Consider the following 20,004-nt stretch of genomic DNA (forward strand, 5'->3'; position numbering starts at 1 on the left):
ATATTGCACTTGAAAAGGACTTGGAAACTGAAATATTAATGCTACAAAATGAGATTAAAAGGCTTAAAAAATCAGAAGAGAAAGCAAGACTGCAGGCCCGGAGGTGCGTATACCAGGCATTTCTGCATATGCAAGAATTCTAAGCCCATGTTTGGTTCACATGTGCAAAATGCATATTAATTTTCTTTCCCTTTGTAGACTTGAACATGAAATTCGTCACTCAAGTCAAGCTTGGGAAATGAAGTTTGAAATTCTAAAGAGAAGGTATTGTACTCCTGTCACATTTTCTGTGGTTGTGAGCTAGTCACATTTAAGGCCCACTGCTTTCAGTGGGAGAGTTGAACATGTTTCTCTCTGTCTCTTCAATTGCATTCAGTGGAGCTGTTGGACATTTTTACCTGTGACTGAATCATGCTATGGTAAAAATTTACAAACCACAGAGCAAAGGTTTATTGAACGTTAGTGTAACTGACCAAGTATGGCTCTGTGTAGAAGACCAAGCATAGCTCTATGTAGGGAGATAATGGATGTTATGCTGCACTGGTATGGGACTGACTGCTTGAGAGTGTGTACACACTGTGGATTACCAGGTGGTCCATTCAGTTTAGTGCACCAAAGTAGTTTCCCAAACTGTGAACCGTGGAGGGGCAGCAACGTGCCTTGAGAATGAAGATGTCATGTTGAATGTATCCGCCACAGAGAGACCCTGAGCAATATTGATCCTTCCTGACTCTGCCAGGATTTGGTCAATGAGCGACCTCACTTTAAGGAAGAGAGTAAAGATATACTTGGATTCCCTGATGTTGCTTGTGCTATAGCTGTTAGATGCAGGAGAATCCCAGGAATAGCACCAATGCCCATTCCTGAGCCCTGATTAACCATTAACCGTGCAAAGAAGGTTGCTCAGGAGGTAATCTTAAAGGGGCTATCCCACAGTTGCTCAGTCTATACATTTAGTGTATGTTTGCCCAACACACCGTAACTCCCTGCACAGTGATGCAGTGATGCCAGCATGGCTCCTGCTGCATCCTGCAGGGGACTTTTGGCCTCCTTCTTGGGGCCAAAGGAAGCATTTGTTCCCTTGCCCTGGGGTAAGCCTATGCCAGGCCACAGGGTCTACTCAGACCTGTTCCAGTGATATCACTGGAGCATGTCAGTGTGGACCCATGAAGGCAGATCAAGCTCAGGAAGGGAGTTAGGTTTTGGCATGTGCCATTGTTGCTGAAACTGCCCCCTTCCTGGTCTTGATCCATCATTCTCCCCACACCCATCATTGCCTCATTCAACCCCCGCCCCCCACTTTCCTTCAACCCCCTGCACGATCTTACCCAGGATGGTGGATGCCTGAAGTCCCCTGCCAAGTGGAGCCAGCCACCTGCCACTACCAGTGGCAGCCAGCCCAAGCGCTCCAGCGTGTCGTCTTTTGCAACAGCAAAAGCTCCTAGCACTGCTGGAATGCTTGTTCTCTAGAGGCATTCAGTGCTGTCAGGATATATGACGGTTCGTGTCACTTCTTTAATTGTAGTGGAATTCTGCTAGTGTGGGCAAACTCATCTGATCTGTTTAGTATTTACCAAAAAATCTTTGGTGAACACTGACGGTGATACTGTAGTAGAGGTTTCCTTTCTACTTTGCTACTATTGCAAACAAACTTTTACCAACGTTTGCAAATTCATGGTATTAAAGTTGCTATAGACATCACTTGCTTTGAGTATAGGGAGATCTGGCAGGGATCAGGACAGTGCATACCTTGGAAACCATAATAGCGTGTGCCTCAATCTATTTCACCCCACAGATCTCAGACCAAAATTACTTTGGAAATCTAGAGATTTGAAACCAATAAAGCTAATCAGAAAGTACAGTACACAAATTATTTCCAGGGTAAAAATTTCAGTTGCTCATATTGACTGAGTTTAGCGCCATCCATATGAATGTATATTTATAACGTTAAGGCACTCAAACCTATTCGCAAACTGTAAAACTGCAAGATAAAAATAAGGCAGAAGGAAGCCTCAGCAAAGGACAATTAATTTTTTGCCTAATAAAGGTTTTTGAAATTGAAAGAATCATTAATAGCCCAATCCTACCTAACTCCCCAAAATGCAATGGCACCAACATAGTGTCTGCTTTATTCTGCAGTTTTGTCATGGGGTGAAGAAACTTCTGTATGTGTCAGCAGCCGCCATGGGTCAACTTGGATGATATTGTTGGCACATGTCCTTGTTGATCTGTGAAGGTGGATTGGGCCAAAGAAGGGGCTCAGGATTTGACAGTGGCCACTGCCACTGAACCTCCCCCTTCCTGGGCCCAAACTGCCCTCCATGGTACCCCATCTCCTCCCCAGTCTACCCACACCTGTTTTCCCCCACCCTGTTCCACCCCCTCTGCAGCTTTACCTCCCCAGTGGCATCCCCAGTCTATTGGAGTACAGACCCAGCTGCTCACTGCTTGCACTGACTGCTGTAAAGTGCACTATGCCGGCAGAATGTATCCATAGGATTGGACCGCTAAATGCAAAATGATTCTTGGAAAACTCAACATTTACAAACTATCAGAAAGGTTATAGAGGTGTTAGAAAAGTTATTTTACTCAGAAGTAAGCCCTTTGTGTTCTGTAAGACTTTGGCTGTAATCCTATCTTACTCACTGGAAACAAGCATCTCTATAAGGAAGCATGTTTCCATATGGATTTATTTGGGAAAGGAAATGTATCCAAGAGATACATAAAGGGTTGAATGTTGGAATTCTAGTTTTACTTCAGTTCTTATTGATAAATACGTCAAAATGCATTGTGGAATGAGATAACATTTTCATGGAAATTACATCATCTAGTAATTGCCTTGGTACTATGGCTTTATGGTACTTTTGGTCCCCCTCCCCCCATATTCCTACCTATATTTTTGCTGGAATCAGCTATAAAATGTGGGAGCCCTCTTGTGGTCAAAATCAGTTTCAAAAATGGAAGACTGTCAGTCACATTTTTTGCATGATTACTCAGAAGTAAGCTCCACTATATTCAATGGTATTTATTCTTAGTAAATGTAAAGACTGCAACTTGTTTCCTTAGTGGGTATCATCTTCCAGACTGCCCTATGTCAGATTTAAAAAAGAGTGTGCAGCACTCAGTAGCTTCTGCATTGCAGTTTTATTGACAGCAAATGTATAGTCTACCATTTGATAACTGAATATAATGGCTTCTGTTTATTTGTCAGCCTCCATGCCATTAAGGATGAGATGTTTCTTCGACAGTCATTGCGACAGTCTTCAAAATCTAGACGCCCATTACACACTGATCGGGTATGTATGGAGCATGGTCTTTTGTAACCAGGGATAAGGAAATTTGCAAAATTTAAATGCAAGTGAAATTTTCTAGGAACCAGTTAGGAGAGACCTGTGTCCTGCCCTCAGCTGCAAGCTAGCTGATGGTTGCCAAGCCCTCCCCCTTTGGTTTTAAAGTTCCAGTGGCCATTGGGTAACTGGATATTTGCACTCCTGACTCTAACGTTCTGTTTCTGCTAAATGGAGTGAAAATCTCTTAGCCAGTACAGACTTAATACTGGTTTGCAAATCAGAAGAAAAGACTGAATTTTATAATATTGATCTTTTATCTCAAATGTTCTTGTAAGTGTATACCCCATAACTATATGACCATCTAACTACATTAAGGTCCAGAGCCAACATCAATTTGGCTCTTTGCATACCATGGTCTGAAAATTAGAAGCCAGCCTCCAGGACACATGCACCTTCTCCGTTTCTTTTTCTCTCTTTGGAGCAAATTTTCCTCATCTATTTCTTGTTGGTGTTAACTGTGGTCCTGGGTTAAAGGTACCTTGGTCAAAACTGTGGTTCCTTCACAAATTAGGATTCATACCATGATTTTAACTGGGTTTAGACTGTAATACTTTGCATGCTTTCCTGGGAGACAGCCCCATTGAGCTCAATGGGACTTACTTTTGAGTAGACACGCATAGGATTGGGATGCAAATCAACCCAATAATCAACCATGGTTAGTATTAACCGTGGTTTATTATAGCATGAGACTTCATAAGCAAATAAAATGCTTAACCAGTATTATGTGTTCTCTCCAGTCAGTTCCTCCTCTGCGTCTACAGAGCCACGGAGGCAAAAAAGATAAACTTCAAAGTGGCAGTAGTTTATATGTGCATTATGCACCTCTGGTATGTAGTTTCATGTCTCATTGTGGGGTGTGTGTGTGTGTGTGTGCGTGTGTGTGTGTGTGTGAGAGAGAGAGAGAGAGAGAGAGAGATTCACTGTCAGCATGCCCCACTTCCCCAATTCGCCAGACTCCACACAGGTAATTAGCCCTCATTTTCCTTGGCAATACTCTGCATTCATCCTATTTTCTTATTCACCCTATTTACTTTGCCCTGTTTACTTATTTACTCATTTACTCGCCCTGTTTACTTATTTACTCATTCACCCTATTTACTCCCAATCCATATAAGTTGTTGCTGGGGCTTAATTTTAAAGAGAATTCTGGTCTAAATAAGATAATTGGCAAAACTGATAACCTGTTAGACAAGTGTTCTGCCAGCGCTAAGAGTCTTATGGTAGTCATGAAAGGTGCTCTGGCAGCTCACACATGATGCCAGAGCACCGGCAGGAAGGCCAGAGCCTTCCTGCATGCACCAGAGGATCTTCCTTGACCTTCCAAGGCAGGTAGGATGGTTGGGGGGGCACGTCATCCAGTGTGGCTCACACCACCCTTGCAATGCCACTGCTCTAGGGAAGAGAAAAATTGTTCCCTTGGGGTAATTGTTACTTTGGAGAAAGCATCTGTGGCACAGAGGTGTCTACTCAGACCTTCGACAGCAATTTTACTGTTGCAGGTCAGCATTGACCCAGCATTGCACCCATGCTGGCACTGCCTGTTCAATGCAGGCAAGTGCTTCAGCATCCCTGACAGGTGGCTGTCCAACCTCTGCTTGAAAACCTGCAGTGAGGGAGAGCTCACTACTCCACAAGGCAGACTGTTCCAGTAATTGTACCTGTAACTGTAAGTTGTAGTTCAATGCACAATGGCCTTTGAGTGACATTCATAAGCAATTATTTCTCATTCAGCCTGGAATAAATCCTCAGACAGATGCTGAGGCAAAAGACGAAGGTACTGCTAAAATTCCGCTTACCATTGACATTCCTGGCACATATGAAGGGGGTGAGTAATGACATTTCCTAGAGGAAGTTGAATAGATTTTCATTTAATTATGCGAGGCATAAGCTGTCTATTTTGGTTACTGTGAAACATGCATGTTCTGCACCAGTGGCCTAGCTAGAGGGGGCGCAAAGCACTAAGTTTTGCAGAGACCCTCAACGCAGCATGCAAGCGGCCCCTCCCCTTCAAAGTCACTCTAGGCATGCGCCTCTGCTTTGCTCCCACTGCCTGGAATGGCTCCAAAGGGGAGGGGGAGGGGCCCGTTGCATGCTGCTGTGAGGCTTCCTGCAAAGCTTAGTACTTTGCACCCCCTCTAGCTATGCCACTGCTCTGTGCTTTTCTGCTAAAATTGGATTGTAGATGCTTCACTTGAAAAGTGTCCACAACTGCATTCTGCTTTTCTAACGATTTGAATCCAAGATGTTGTCACGTGGGCAGAAAGCTCATTTCTATTCATACAAGAGGGGGATTCCAATATTTGGTCATTCTCTCTTCCTACTGCAGTTCCCCCATACTACTTGCCATTCTGTCCCAGAAATCCCTCCCCCCAACTCTCAGTAACAAATTTTTGCTGAGGGGATGCAGAGAAAAGGGGGAAGTGGGAAAGCCCCATTCTGTGACTGTAACTCTGTTCTGCCCAAAGACCAGAAGTTAAGGCCCAGTCTTGTGTTGGAAGTAGGCAGAACAATATATTTAAAGCTTCCATATTGCCTAACCATAACAGTGTATAAGATCTGGTTGTTCCCAATAGCAGTCCTTACAAGGTCTCACATTACATCCTCTAAGACACTGTTTATCAACCAGTGGTACTTGTATCACTGGCGGTACTTGAGGTGGTGTCCGGTGGTACACTGTGACCCCCAGACTCCCACCACCTGCCAGTGAGACCAGCAATGCAACAGGCAGCAGTAGGAGGCTCAGCTCGGCGATCAGAGCTCCAGTGTGTGCTTTCTGCATGCTTGAGAAAGCCCTCCCATCCACCCTGAGTCTCTTACCAATGCTGTGTCATGTCTGGTCTCCAAATCTAGAAATAACTGGTGGTTATATCATCACCAGTTACTTCTGGTGGTACTTCCAAGCGATCAGTGTTTTCCAACCTGGGGTCATGACCCCTCAGGGCAGGCATTCCCAACCTTCTTTTGGGACCCAACTCCCTTAAGGAGGGTAGTGACTGTAGTGCTGAAACTTCCCTATTGCTGTTGCCACCACCAAACATGTGTAAGGGTACAGTCCTAACCCCTTATGTCAGTGCTTTCCAGAACTGGCATAGCGGTGCCAATGGGACATGTGCTGCATCCTGCAGTTGGGTGTCACTCACAGAGGCCTCCCCAAAGTAAGGGAATGTTTGTTCCCTTACCTTGGAGCTGCATTGTCCTTATGTCAGTGCTGGAAAGCACTGACATAAGGGGTTAGGATTGTGCCCTCAGTTAAAAAAGGCAAGATTTTTACATGTGAGTGGTGATGGTGGCAGTGAAGCCTGGAAGTGCCATTTTAACTGCACTACAGGTCCTTGATTGGGTTGCCGCCCTCCTTAAGGGTTTAGCATCCCAAAATAAGTCTGGGAAGCACTGCAATAGGTGGACCATGCAAAACAGTTTGACAGGGGAGGAGACAAATGCTGAGAAACACTTCTCCAAGGGTAACTTTTACAAGAAGCACAGGAAGTTCATTGGTCCACCTAGATCAGTGCCCTCTACATTATGGGACTTCAGGCAAGTCTTTCTCATCATCCTACCTGGTGATTCCAGTGGGTTGAATCTGGGTTGTGCTGCATGCAAAGCAGGTGCTCTGCCACTGAGCTATGGCCCCTCTCCCCACCCTGCACTTGCAAGTGATGCCAGCTGCCTTTCTTAATAGCAGATTTTGAAGAACCCCACCTGAGCAATGTGTTTGGCTGTGTGATCAGAGGAGCTCCTTCCTTATTCACTCTACCGCCCATTGCTTAAGGACCCTAGGCTGAAATTTCATTCTAAGTTGTTGGAGTCCTCTGAGTTTTCAGAATTTACTTCCTGCTGTCAGATTAACATAAATGTCAGTTGTGGAGCATTCCTTTGTGCTCTTGCAGCTTACAGGGTTTGACATAAACCTGTCCAATGCCTGCACTGGTGATCAACTGATACGACTGTTTTGCTTTAGGTTAGCTGGTAGATAACTTCAGTTCCTTCTGTTCTTATGTCCAAATGGCTGCATTTTTATTTGGCCATCTTATTTGTGCTTTGTAATGAAGTGCTTTCTTTCTTACACATTGCAATTTTGCACTGGACCAGTTTGAATGATACCATCCAACCAAGCCACTGAAGCATGCAATGAGGCACATGCGTGCACACATTGTACACACCCTGTCCTTCCCTGGTGTACCATCCAGCCACGGTATAACCATATGGGACAGAACATCTGAACCCATCTCCCCACTTTATATTTGAAATACTACTTTAGAGTACTGTACTATTTCAATCGTATAATGAGGGGCAGTTTGGTACCTCTGTTTCTCCCCATATAATTACATGCTGGGTGCAAGGGAGACATGAATGTACTTGCTGTTTCCCTTGTGAGTCAGTAGACTGGTGAGGCAGTGTCATCCACATTAGCCCTGTGTAATGACTTGTGAGTATAAGTCACAAGTCTTATACTTGTAACTTCTGCATTCAACCTGAGCATTCAAATAATTCCAGAATACATAAAAACCTCCAAGCTCACTAGATCCCTGATACTTTAGACTCAGAGGAGGTGCCCAGACACCTGTTTCCTCTACCACTCATTTGGCTCTCTCAGTTAGAGCTGCCATGGGCTCAGTTAGAGCTCCTTAGCTTCCTCCTCGGTGTCTTTTCTGGCACCCCCAGGAAGGGCCTGACAACTTGGGCATGTGTGGAAAACCAAAGGTCTGTTTTGTGGAAGCTCAACCGAAAGGGCAGGCTGAGACACCACAGTTGCCACCACAATCACAGTGACACCATTCACCTCCCTGCCAGATCCCAGCTTGCCTTGCCCTCTCTCCCCCCCCCCCAATCTGGCATCAGGCTGTGGTCCACACCCGTCTTTGCCAGTTACAGGGACAGATCTCAGTATGAGGGCTTCAGTCAAGTTAGTGAGTCACAAATTCACAACCCGCAGCAATTTCTATTGCTTCAAGAGGTCTTATTCCCATGTAAGTGTGTATAGGTCTGCAGCCTGAAGTCAATTGACTTGGTCTGACCTCCTCAATCAGGCCTGGTCAATTGATTTGATCATCAGTTTCTCCCTTTCTTCTTTGTTGGACTTCCTTCTTGTTGGGCAACAGTAAAATAGGATAGTCAAGAGCATCTCAGGTAGGGACAGACAGGAACAGTAAGCATCTTATTGCAAGGCATAAAACCCCACTTTATTTATTCTGAACCTGAGACCTTCTGCATGTAAGGCATCTGCTGTATCACCAAGATAGGGGCTGGTATATCCTTGATGAATCAGGTCACACTTTGTTTACAATGCTTATTTATGAAAAGACTGATACCAAACTCACAGACTTTTCTCACAGTCCACCAAAGAGCACTATTTGCGTTGTAATCTATAGATACTGTCTTAATGAGCAAGAAAGACACGAATCCCTGAGATAAAAAGGCCGAGGAACAATTGCTCTTTGCGCACTTTGTCAACAAGAGAAAGCTCAAACAGGAATTTCTGATGCACAGTAGCAGCACCGATTATTCTGATAGATTACACTATTTGTTTCTAATTCAAATGACTTTGTCAGTCCGAGAAGAAGGGGTTAAGAGGAAGGTCAGACTTAGCAGACAGTTCCAGTAAAGGCCATGACAAGGAATCTTTAATAAATTTGAAATCCATATTTCACTCATTTTGGTAGCCCCTTTGAAGTATAGAACTTAAAAGTATCATTTGACAATTGAGCAATTGGTCTTCTGCTCAGATCAGTGGAATGTTTGCAGTTAGTTTCAGAGGAAAAAGAAAAAGATGCAAATATTGCCATTTAGAGAAAAACAGAAATGGAACAGAGGCATGGTCTATTCTAGCCCATGTTAAGTCTTCAGGATTTCTGTCAAAGAGTTTGGTGCACACAGCTCTTTCTTATTGGACAAAGTGCTTGACTTTGGCTGGATCATGATTTAGGGTTTTCTTTTTCTTAGCATTCTGCTATCCTGTTGTGAACCAGCTGTGCCCCTTGAACTTTTGTTGAAGCACGTATTGAATAGAGATGTTTAACTCATCAGTGGTGGCCTCTTACTTCAAGGCTGGGCTGGACCATATGCTGATGTTCTTTCTGGTTTCAAAACCTACTCCTATCTACAATTATCTTAATGGGTAGAAGTGGGAGTCTGAGGGGGGTAGTAGATAACAGGCAGGAATAAGTGATAACCCATGGTGTATGTGTGGGGGAGGGGAATCCATTGCACATTGAAACTTACTGCGCTGACTTACAAATGGAACATTTCCCCAAATTAAAGGGCCATATACTGCTTTCCTCTCCAGATCCCTATCTCATTTCACTGTCTGTCTTATCTATCTCCCTCCCTTCCAGCTTTGAGAATTTCTATAAATCACAGGTGCTTTGAAGCATTTGTACTGCATATATGAGCTACCTTGTCTATGCCATACAAGTCCACTTGACTTTCTGTCACCTGTGCTGTGAACAGGGGATGTATGTAGGTGCCTTATTATCACACTGAAAATATTCTGCATTTGAAGAAGGGCTACACTCCCTACTTAGTACAGTGCAGAAATGTGCACAGTTCCAAATGTTGCAGTTCAGCTGTTGCCCCCACACCTGCAAATAAGTGACAAGACAACCTGACATGTGGCCACAAGTAACATAACTGAGATTTACAATATATGCACCCAACTATAAGGCAGGCACAATCCCTGAGCTGAGGCAGCTTCTGCAGTGTGTCTACTGCCTCCCACTTCTTGGGTGGTCTGTAGCAGGTTGCTGGGGTCTGGGGTCTGGGGTCAAGTCCTGTAGCGTGTCGCCCATAGTGGTGTATTGGGCAGTACCACTGCTACTGATGGTTCAGGGGATGGCCTGGCCTGGTGACCCTGTAATAGGCATGAACCATCAACCAGTACCTTACCTGGCTGACCCCTGAACCCTAGCTCAGAATCCAAGAGTAGCCACCACCTTGGTGCCACACAACGACCTGTGCCACCAATTTTGCCTGAGTCCCCACCTCAAGCCCTAGGGCTCTGAGTGGGTGAGACAGGCAATCTGCAAAAGGGATTCCATTCCTAAGTCATTGCAAAGCCCTGGGAGGCTGATCCAACCAACCTAACTTCTCAACTAACTAATGCATTCAAATGCTCACAGATGTTGCAGCTAATGCCTATGGGTGAAACTAGTCATGACTTTTTCTTTCTCCTTCACACATCCTATTCCTTAACACCTGTGGACACTTTTTGTTTTCTTTGTTATACTTTGTGATGTTGCACAGCTGCTCTAGGTAAGCATGAATGGTCTTAAGGATGGAGGAATAATGAAATGAGAAAGATGCTTTAGATTGTTACCTGCAAATGGGTAAAATGCTAAAACCTTCTCAGATAGTGTTTGGTTTTTTGTTATTGCTGTTTTTTTGCTTTTGTTAAAGTGGGGAAGATCTAGTAACATCATGGCCAGGAGATCCCAGCAGTATATTCCCCAGCTGCAGCCAGTTAGCCCAGAACATGCATGCTTGTGCCTTACCAGAATGACTAACACATAACTCTGGCTCACTGCCAGTGCTCAACTGCCTCACAAAACTTTGAAGTTTGTTGACTTGGCTTGAAGCCATCAGTGCCTTATGAGCCAAAGCACATGGGAATCTTTAAATTATCTTGTGTCTTTAAATTATCACTCCAAGTCTGCTACACTATTAACACAATTCATCAGACATTGCGCATCATTTCTGAGAAAGGCACGCGTAAGTTCTGTTAGAGTGCAATCCTGGAGTTGCGCTGGGACAGCGCCAGCCCCCTGCGCCAGCCCAAGACTGTTGTGAACGTGCCAGAAAGCACATTTGTAACTACTCTTAAGTCTGGCATACTATCATAGGGACATGCACCAGTCTCCCTGCATCGGTTCCGGTCCAGTCAGGGTGAGTTCACGATGGCCAAGGCAGGCCGGTGCGGGAAGCAGGAGAAGGTGGCATGAGGGTGGAATGGAAGTGGGGGCATTTGGGGGTAGGGTGGTCCCAAGGCAGATTGGGCCTGGGAGGGGCGGGATTGGCTTTGCATTGAAGGAGTGGCAATGCGGGCCAAATCCTAACCCCCATTCTCAGTCCCTGCAACTTTACATGGGCTGCTTGGATTTGCGCTAGCAAATTTGCTGGTGCAAATCTGAGTAGCCCCTACAGGTAGCTGGGCACAACATGGGGTAAGGGGGAAAATGTCTTATTTACCCTTATTTATTGACTCTGAGTTGCACTCCAGCCGGTACCATCCTTGGGCTGCATACAGTGCAGGCCACTTGGCCAGCGCAAATTAGGATTGGGTGCCCATTTTATTTAAAGCTTACAAATAAATAACTGACCCCCTCTTCTAGTTAAATATGTCAATTGAAACATACAACTCCCTCCTCATAGACTTGGACCTACCTTCAGAGGGGTCCCTGTTGTTGGCCATGAAATCCTTCTAGTGTCAAAGAAGGGACCCAGCTCTTGCCTCTGTTGCCCACTCATCCTCAAGTGCAGAACCTTTCCCTATGCCATGGGAATGAAAGAAGGAGAATAAAAGCATGTGCTTTAAGGGCACCACTAGGAGAGGGACCAAAAGTGACCCTTCTAATCTCCAGACGTGCGAGTTCAAATCCATTTTTGGTATTTGGCACTGCTATGAAAGCATTTTGCATGAGCAAACAGCAGGATGACTTTTTATACCTGTGTCAAAATTGGATTTCTAATACAGCATTTGCCAAAAGTTTTCCGAGCATGTAGGAACAGTCATCAAAAAGAGGTTGAGTTTTGTTGTTGTTGTTTTTGTTGTTGCATTTAGTACTGTGGTTAAAAAATAAAATGGAAGAACAGTGGCTGGCTATTTAATTGATAAGGAGCCTTAATAAAAATCTCCATTCAATGTTAGGAGAGCTTCTTCTGGTATAGTAGCATCATTGAGACCTAAGTCCTTCATAGAGCTTTGGCTCCAGTTTCTCTTTCTCCAAAGAGTTTGTTTATTAAGCAAACCAGTCCCTTCCTTCTAACAGTGGCCTAGGAATGTTGAATCTGAGAGCCGCAGGGACCATATCTTATTGAAACATTATAGTGATAACTTTATCAGTAGTCTGTGACACGGGGTGGCACCAGCCCACAACATGTGCCCTCGTCGTAGGCGTCTACAAACATTTCAGATAAATTGTTTGCCTGTTTTGAAAGAAGGCCTATGTCTCTTAGATCTGCTTTCTTCCCCCTCAAATTAAACTTTTTTAGATGTTTCTTTCCTTGGTGGTTTGAATTTTAGCTGGGAGCTTCAAGCCAGGCTGAGCGACAAAATTCACACGTGACATTACTAGTGACTCTTTAAATGGAATTTTTCATTCAGACTTTGACATTAAACTAGAAAGGCCTTTTGGCTGTGACCATACAAGCATAATAAATTGTGTATGTTTGCGATGCTGAATGAATCTTGCCCATATGCTGCACTGCAAGGCTACATGAATGAAGCATTTACCAAATCAGGCCCACCACATTAAACAGAAAAACAATCTTTATTCATGGTAACTTATCAGTTTCAATTAATCAACCTTAACAATGGAAATTCTGATGTGTTCGAGCAACTTGAAAGCAATAGGTCATCTCCAGGGCAGCCATGTTGTGTCTTTGTGTCGATGGCTTCAAACAAAGCAACATCTCCAATAAATGTCCATACGCAATTCCATATTGCCTGCACAGGCACTTTTAAACATCTAAGCAGACCTCAGTGTCTAATGTACCCTCTCTGAGGGTATGTACAGTGTTTGCTTGGGGTTTTGCTGTCCCAAATGGAATTGTTTCCTAGTATTTTTGGAGCTCTGTTAAGTTCAAACAAAGGAAAAGACATTTCCATTGGATGACCATCCTTTCAGTTTCTGCGCTGCTATGTGAATGAGCTTTGTGCAAACCATTCCAATGGTATTGAAAGGGGGTAACCATTGGTTTGATTTGGTTACACGGTTTTGTAAAGCGCTCCCTCCCACTGCCTTAGGGTCTGTGAAAGGTCCGTGACCTGTTTAGAACTGTCAAGTGAAATGTCATGTTGCCCCTCCCAAGTGGGAGTATCTGCATTCATTTGATCAGTATAAAAAATGATTGGGGATGGCGAGATCAGTGCTTTTGAATTGCAATTTATAGCAGTTTACAAAAATGCACATTGTTGGAAAAGAAAACATGGAAGTGTTTCTTTCGAAATTGCATTACCTGTGAAATGTCATTAGTCTTTTTAGGATATTTGCATCCAATTTTTGCTATGAAACTCAAAGAGAGGCTTGAAATGAAGAAACTGAGTTGTGTGCTTTTTTTTTTTTTTTTTGCTCGTTGATTTTTTCATGGTGCTTGCTCTCCACAGCTTTTTGTTGTTCTACCTTTAGCTTTGTTTTGGCCATCAAAATATCTGGGGAAGCTTCATGTTTCATGCACCTTTTGCAAGGTTCTGGTTTAGTTACTGCCTTCTTCATGATAATGGCATCTGGCAGTAATGTGTCTAGAAAGATAGGGTGGGCATATTTTTCCTCCAGTGAGCTTTTGCAAAATCATTGTTTAAATACTTATCCTGTTGATTGCACATATATTTCTGGGGCTGTTTTGTTAAATTGTAGGTGGACTGATGTTTTGCAGAACTCCATCACATTGAAACACCTTTTAAAAAAAATTCAAGATAGATAGGTGACTATCTAAAACACATTGAACACCTTGAAAATACTAATTATTTTACTGGAACCTTATTGTTGCCTCTAAATAAGGTTCCATTTGTAAATGGGCAATCAAAATAATTTGACATCACGTTTTAGTTAGGGAGGACATACAATGTTTGACTACATGTAAAATATAATTTACCTTTACAGAATTCCCATGCACAATAAGGCAGTCTGTGGCATTTTTATAACATGAGATAGAACTAGGTTAATGCTGCAGATGTGGAGAGATGTGGAGTGAGTCCCAAAGGGGTTAGCCCGGGCCATTCAGCAGGAGGCTGTGGCTGTCCCTGTAAAAGAATGAGAGGCTTGCTTGTGTCACCTCCCAATGGAGACCGAGGCTGGTTATTTATAGGGATTCCCTCGGGGACGCCACCATGGGCACCTGCTTCCCAAACTCTGGAAGGACCATAGCAGGGCAGCAGTATTTCACAAACTGCTTGCATTGGTGACGTCACCTGATTAACTGCAAAGCTTCGAAACATCCCTTTCCGCACCAGCCTCAATATGTGCATGAACAATAAGAGGTTTGCGCAGCAGCTGGAATGGAGACCCACATGTCAATTAAGGCCACAGCATGTGAAAGAGAACATCAGTTCCCTTTTCTGTGGTGTTCCTCTCTGCCTGAGGATTTTCGGCCGGATCCACAATAGAGTTGCCACCTTTTCCCCCCCTGACAGAAGTTTCTGTGCTTTGAACAGCTGCATCTGACAGAAATTGAGCAAGTCTCCTAGCATGGAAGTGCAGTGACAGGCAATGACTGCACCTGCTGAACTTCAGTCTTTTAGGCAACTGCATAGCGCAGAGACTCTGTCAGGAAAAAGATGCTCACTCTACTCTCTTGGTGCTGTCAGTCTGGTCAGGACTGCAGGCAGGACGTCTGTTCTAGAGGGTAGAGCCTCTGTTAGCCCAAAGATAACATCCGAAGGTTGCCAGTTTGAGGCCACCGGCACCTTGAATGGTGAGACCTTGAAGCAGCTGACAAGCCAAGCTGAGTGATTCCACCTGCTCTTGGCGTGAGCAAGAAGCGTCTTGGCTGCCTTCCATGTGAGAGATGGAGTTGCTTGTCAGCCTGTGTGGGACAACTGCAGGCCAGAAGTGAGACCAAACCAGGAAGATTCATTCTGAAATGTTGTTGGTTCTTGAAAGAGAGAACCTCTATGATTGTAAAAATCCTCTTGAGGGATTTAGAAACACCTGCCTATGTAAACCGCCTTGAATAAAGTCAGAGGAGTAATCCGATGACCAGAAAGGCGGTATATAAATACCTTGTTGTTGTTGTCAGTCAGCCTCTCATTTTGTCCATTGAAGCTTCTTTCCATTACGTGCCCATTTTAAATTCCAACTTAGAAGCCGCTTCTGTATAGGAACACTGCAGCAGGTGAAACAGCCTCGGAGAGAAAGTTCCCATCCTAAATTCTGTTGGAGTTGATGCAACTTTGTCTGCTGTCCAGAAGGGGTCAAGCTATGACCCAGTGACTCTACTCTTTTTACCTTTTCTCTCTGTGATCCTTGTGGGGGTGTGGCCCCAACCCTTTATCCTTCCCTTCTCCTCCGAGCACTTCCTCTCTTGTCCTCTGACCACTGACCTGTTAAGATGGCACACAGCAGGGCTCTGATGCCCACGCCATCTTGAGCACATGGCATGCAGGGCGAGGCAGCTCTAGGGCCTTGCTATCTCTAAGTAACAGCTAAACCTCTGATCCTAATCAGATGCTGTAAATATACATTCAATGGAACTGTAAGTAAATAACTTCTTTTTTGCAACTTTAACAAGCCATCTTTTTTCATTGAATAGCAGTCAGCCGGGTGAGGGAGGTTCCCTGGGTTGATACCCAAAAGGGGGGGGTTCACTGCTTAAGCTACTCTTCTTCTCCCCCCCCCCAAAGAGGAAACTATTTTTTAATTTCCTCCAATAAATTCATCACATGTATACACAACCCCCCTGGGTTGCAACACAACTTTCTTCCAGGCAGGTATAGGCTCAAGTTTTCACACGGCATCCTTAAGGTCCACGCTCTGTGTGATGAGGCAGGGTGTATGAAAGAGAAAAGTGAGAGAAAAAGAAACGTTTTAGCACCAGGACCCATTTTTAAGAATGACAATTTGTTGGGACCCACCAGAAATGATGTCACTTACCTGGCAGTGAGGTCATGGCTGGAAGTGACGTCATCAATTGAGGCTTCAAACCTAAGCTGCGATCAGCCAAAGGTCCCATAACACAGTGCACTCATGCTGTTATTTTGCACAGCTCAGAATTCAAACATTCCAGCTTGGAAATCAAAGCAGAAGGCAGACTTGGATCCTTCTCCAACCACACAGCCCTCACCCCTTTCCAGCATCAAATCTTCCCACCTGTTCAGGGCAAAGCACTGTGCCTGTCTCTCACCGGGATCCCACCCTGTCCAGCAGGTCTGTACCCTGTATTTTCAGCTCTGCATTTTCAGTGGTCGTTACGCAACCCACCTGAAATTGGCTTGAGACCCATCTAGTAGGTCCCGACCCACAGTTTGAGAAATTCTTCCTTAAAAGAAAAGCAACTAGATTCCATCATATTTCTCCCCCCCCCCCTCTTCTCTGCAGGACCCTTCTCTATTACAAATGTTGGGTGCAGAGTAGCATTTATTTAGGAGTTAAGTATCGACTAATATAAGTCACTGTCTTTCCATATAGTCAGAGGGACGAAGTGGAAAGAATGTTGGATTTGGAGAGGAGAGACTCAGGTTTAGGGTTGTACTTGGCCACAGTTTTCACTAGGTGGCCTTCAATCGGGTTTCTCACTCAGCCCAACCAACCTCAAAAGATTATTGTGAGAACAAAAAGATAAATCTGTATCCGTAGTGGCGTGCTAAGGGGTGGGGTGGGGGACCAATTGCCTTGGGTGCCATGCCTGGGGGGTATCAGAGGGTGCTTTACTGAGGCCTGGAGAGGCTGCACATGGCCTACCTAAGCCTCGGAAGGCCTGCCAGATGCCTTAGAAAGACATTTCTGGTTTTTGGCAAAAACTTGAAGTACCTTTCCAAGAGCTCAGAAGGCCTGCTGGAGGCCTTAGAAAGGCCCTTCAGATTTTAGCAAAAACCAGAAGTGCCTTTTTAAGGCACTTTAAAAAAAAATTGTACCCCAGATGTCAGATGGTGTAGCTACACCACTTGCAGGTCTTCAAAACTATCGTTTATGAGTTTTACAAAAGAATATATTCTCTACAGATGAGCAGCCCAATCCTGAGCTGCCTGGGGCACCCAGCCTTGGTGGCACCGAGAACGGCTGCTGCTAGATCCTGTGTGCTTTGGGCTACTGCAGGTGGCACCTTGGGAGAAGGGGACTTTTGTCGGGCAGGAGGTCTGGTCTATAGGGTAGAGCCTCCGTTTGCCTGAAGATAACATCCACAGGTCGCCAGTTCGAGGCCACCGGCCCCGTGTGACCTTGAAGCGGCTGACAAGCTGAGCCGAGCTATTCCATCTGCTCTGAGCGTGGGAGGATGGAGGCCAGAATGTGAAACCAGATCAGAAAGAAACATCTGAATGTTGTGGTTCTTGAAAGATAGAACCTTCTTTCAATTGTGAAAATCCCAACGGGGATTTAATCAGCCTGCCTATGTAAACCGCCTTGAATAAAGTCTGAGGAGAAATCTGACGACCAAGAAAGGCGGTATATAAATACCTTTATTAATTATTATTATTATTATTATTATTATTATTATTATTATTATTATTATTATTATTATTATTATTATTCTCCCGGATAAGGGAAGCAGCCCTGCAATGGGGCTACTCACTTTACCGCCGACCAAAAGGATCCGGTGGAGCGGAGCTCCACAGACCTGCCTCCCTCCCTCCCCACTCCCTTCCCCCCGTGAGACCACCAAGCTGCAGAGGCTGGGTGCCCACCCCACACCAGCCTGACACTAGCCCAGCACCAGATGCGCAGCGGCACAAAGCTACGGCGCCAAACCCAGGATTGGGCTCTTAGTTAGCATTGTAAAAGCAGTGGTGCTGGATATATAGAGGGCTAAAGAAAGTATTTTGATAAAGGGAATAAAGTCTACATTCAGTATTACTTTAAAAGGTGTACAAGTGTAATCCCTGGTGAAATCTCAGGGTTGCCACTGTTCACCCTGGTCTCCATTGCCTATACTAAATAGGCAGTGACTTTCCTTGGTATCAGACACAAGTTTTTCCCTGCTCTAACTAGATATGCCAGGGCTTAAAACTGGGACCTTCTGCATACAAGGCAGGCGCCCTTTTACTCATCTATGGCCTCTCCCCAATCTTCCTGCTCTTGGGCTAGTGAACAGGACTGTGATTTTCAGTGGTGGAGAAAGCATCTGGTAGTAGACTGGTATGGTGTATAAGTGCTGTTGACTTTCACAGGCCATGTACTCCTTTAGCCCCAGAGAGTACATTGGGGAAAAGCAGCTATACACACACCTGCTCTTCTCATAACCCTTGGCATTGGGGAAATAATAGAGGTGCAGTGAACTTGGCATCAATATGCAGGTCAGTGGCATCACTAGGGTTTGCATCACCCAGTGCGGAAGGCCAGCGTATCACCCCCATGATGGATTTGCTCTCATGCAGTGGGCTGGGCAATACCACAGGTAGTGAGCATGGTGATGCGCCATTGCCCCACTCCCACTGACTTTTTGGCTATAACTTTTTAGAGTAGAGATATTTCAACGTGGTTTGTTTCAATTATGAAATTATGCATCGAATGATATATAACATTATGGTATTATTCAAAAATACCAAGGTTTTGACCAGTACTGGTGTCACCCCCCTGTGTGCATCACCTGGTGCAGCCCACCCCCCCCCCCGCACGTCCTAGCAACACCACTGATACAGGTTTAAGGTACTGATATCCTCTTTTCTTTTCCTCTTCTTCAGGGTCTGACTATGAAGAAGACTTTGAGGAAGCGCCACATGTGCCTTCACCCACTACTCCTCTACTCTGATATAGGGTAGAGGGCACCTGGGGGCAGTGGGCAAGAAAGAAAGAAAACAGGGGGTAGACAGAATCCACCACAATTTTCTGGTCTCACTCAAAGGATCTCCATCCAAAGCTGTCCTGTCTAGAGAGGATGAATACCTCCATTCTCCAGCTGATGTGGAGGAGCCTGTGAGCAAAAGAGGTGGCTCCAAAACTATCCCACCTGCTCATTTTTATTCCTGGCCAAGGTTTCTGAACACAGAGCATGGTCAAAATCCATGATTTCTATTTGACATCCACTTTGCTCATTCTCCTTGGTGAGCTATATTGAGGTTAATTTCTTCATTAAAAAAAATAATAATAAAGAGGTGATTTCCGCCCCATACACCTGCATTCTCTCTCTTTGGGCCATCATGTAATAGCTGTTTAAGATTATTAATGGCCTCCAGTCTGATGCAGGTTTATTCAAATGGGTCCCATTGTGTTCAATGGGGCCTATACTATTGCACAGGAAAGTGTGCATAGGATTGTAGTTGAACAGTCCAATCCTATTAATTAGCATTCTGGCAAAATTAGCATTCTATCATCAGTGCTGCCTTATGAAAGCACCCAAAGGCATGCACTACTGAAGTGCCATCAGGAAGGCCAGCACCAGGGCAACAAGAAGAATTCGTTGATGCAGCGCCTCTTCCAAAACAAGGGTAGAGCCAGAGAGGCACTCATGTGCCTCCCTTGGTGTAGGGTCCAGGGCAGGTGACCCTCAGGCTCTGCACTGGTTACGCCGTTAAGGGCCCAATCCTAACCGCCCCTTGGGCTAGTGCAAGTCCCTTGCACGGACCTGAAGGTGCTGTGAAAGTGCACTTTCACACCACCATGTGAGAAGGCTGCCAAAGCCTCCAGAGGCCAGAACGGGCCCCACTGTGCCAGCACCCAGGTATGTTCACACCAGCTGAGTCCTGCTGGTGCAGGGGTTTGGGGAGGGCGGGCCTGTGGGCAGCCTAGGACTTCTTTAGGTGGTGCAGATCCAAATAGGCCCCTTGACACTGCTGCTGCATTACCCAGGG

The 20,004-nt window shown here is 45.0% G+C and overlaps 1 protein-coding gene across 1 annotated transcript in view; it reads left to right on the forward strand.

The window, feature by feature from the left end:
* Positions 1 to 18,965, forward strand: part of C5H10orf67 (chromosome 5 C10orf67 homolog) — a 54,732-nt gene extending 35,767 nt beyond the window's left edge. The window contains exons 12-16 of the mRNA XM_066627623.1: positions 18 to 103; positions 199 to 264; positions 3,212 to 3,296; positions 5,082 to 5,175; positions 18,898 to 18,965. Of these exons, the coding sequence (XP_066483720.1) occupies positions 18 to 103; positions 199 to 264; positions 3,212 to 3,296; positions 5,082 to 5,175; positions 18,898 to 18,965 (399 nt within the window). The remainder of the gene's footprint in view (positions 1 to 17; positions 104 to 198; positions 265 to 3,211; positions 3,297 to 5,081; positions 5,176 to 18,897) is intronic.
* The last annotated feature ends 1,039 nt before the right edge of the window (positions 18,966 to 20,004 follow it).

This window comes from Tiliqua scincoides, chromosome 5, assembly GCF_035046505.1.
Source record: "Tiliqua scincoides isolate rTilSci1 chromosome 5, rTilSci1.hap2, whole genome shotgun sequence".
NCBI lineage: Eukaryota > Metazoa > Chordata > Lepidosauria > Squamata > Scincidae > Tiliqua > Tiliqua scincoides.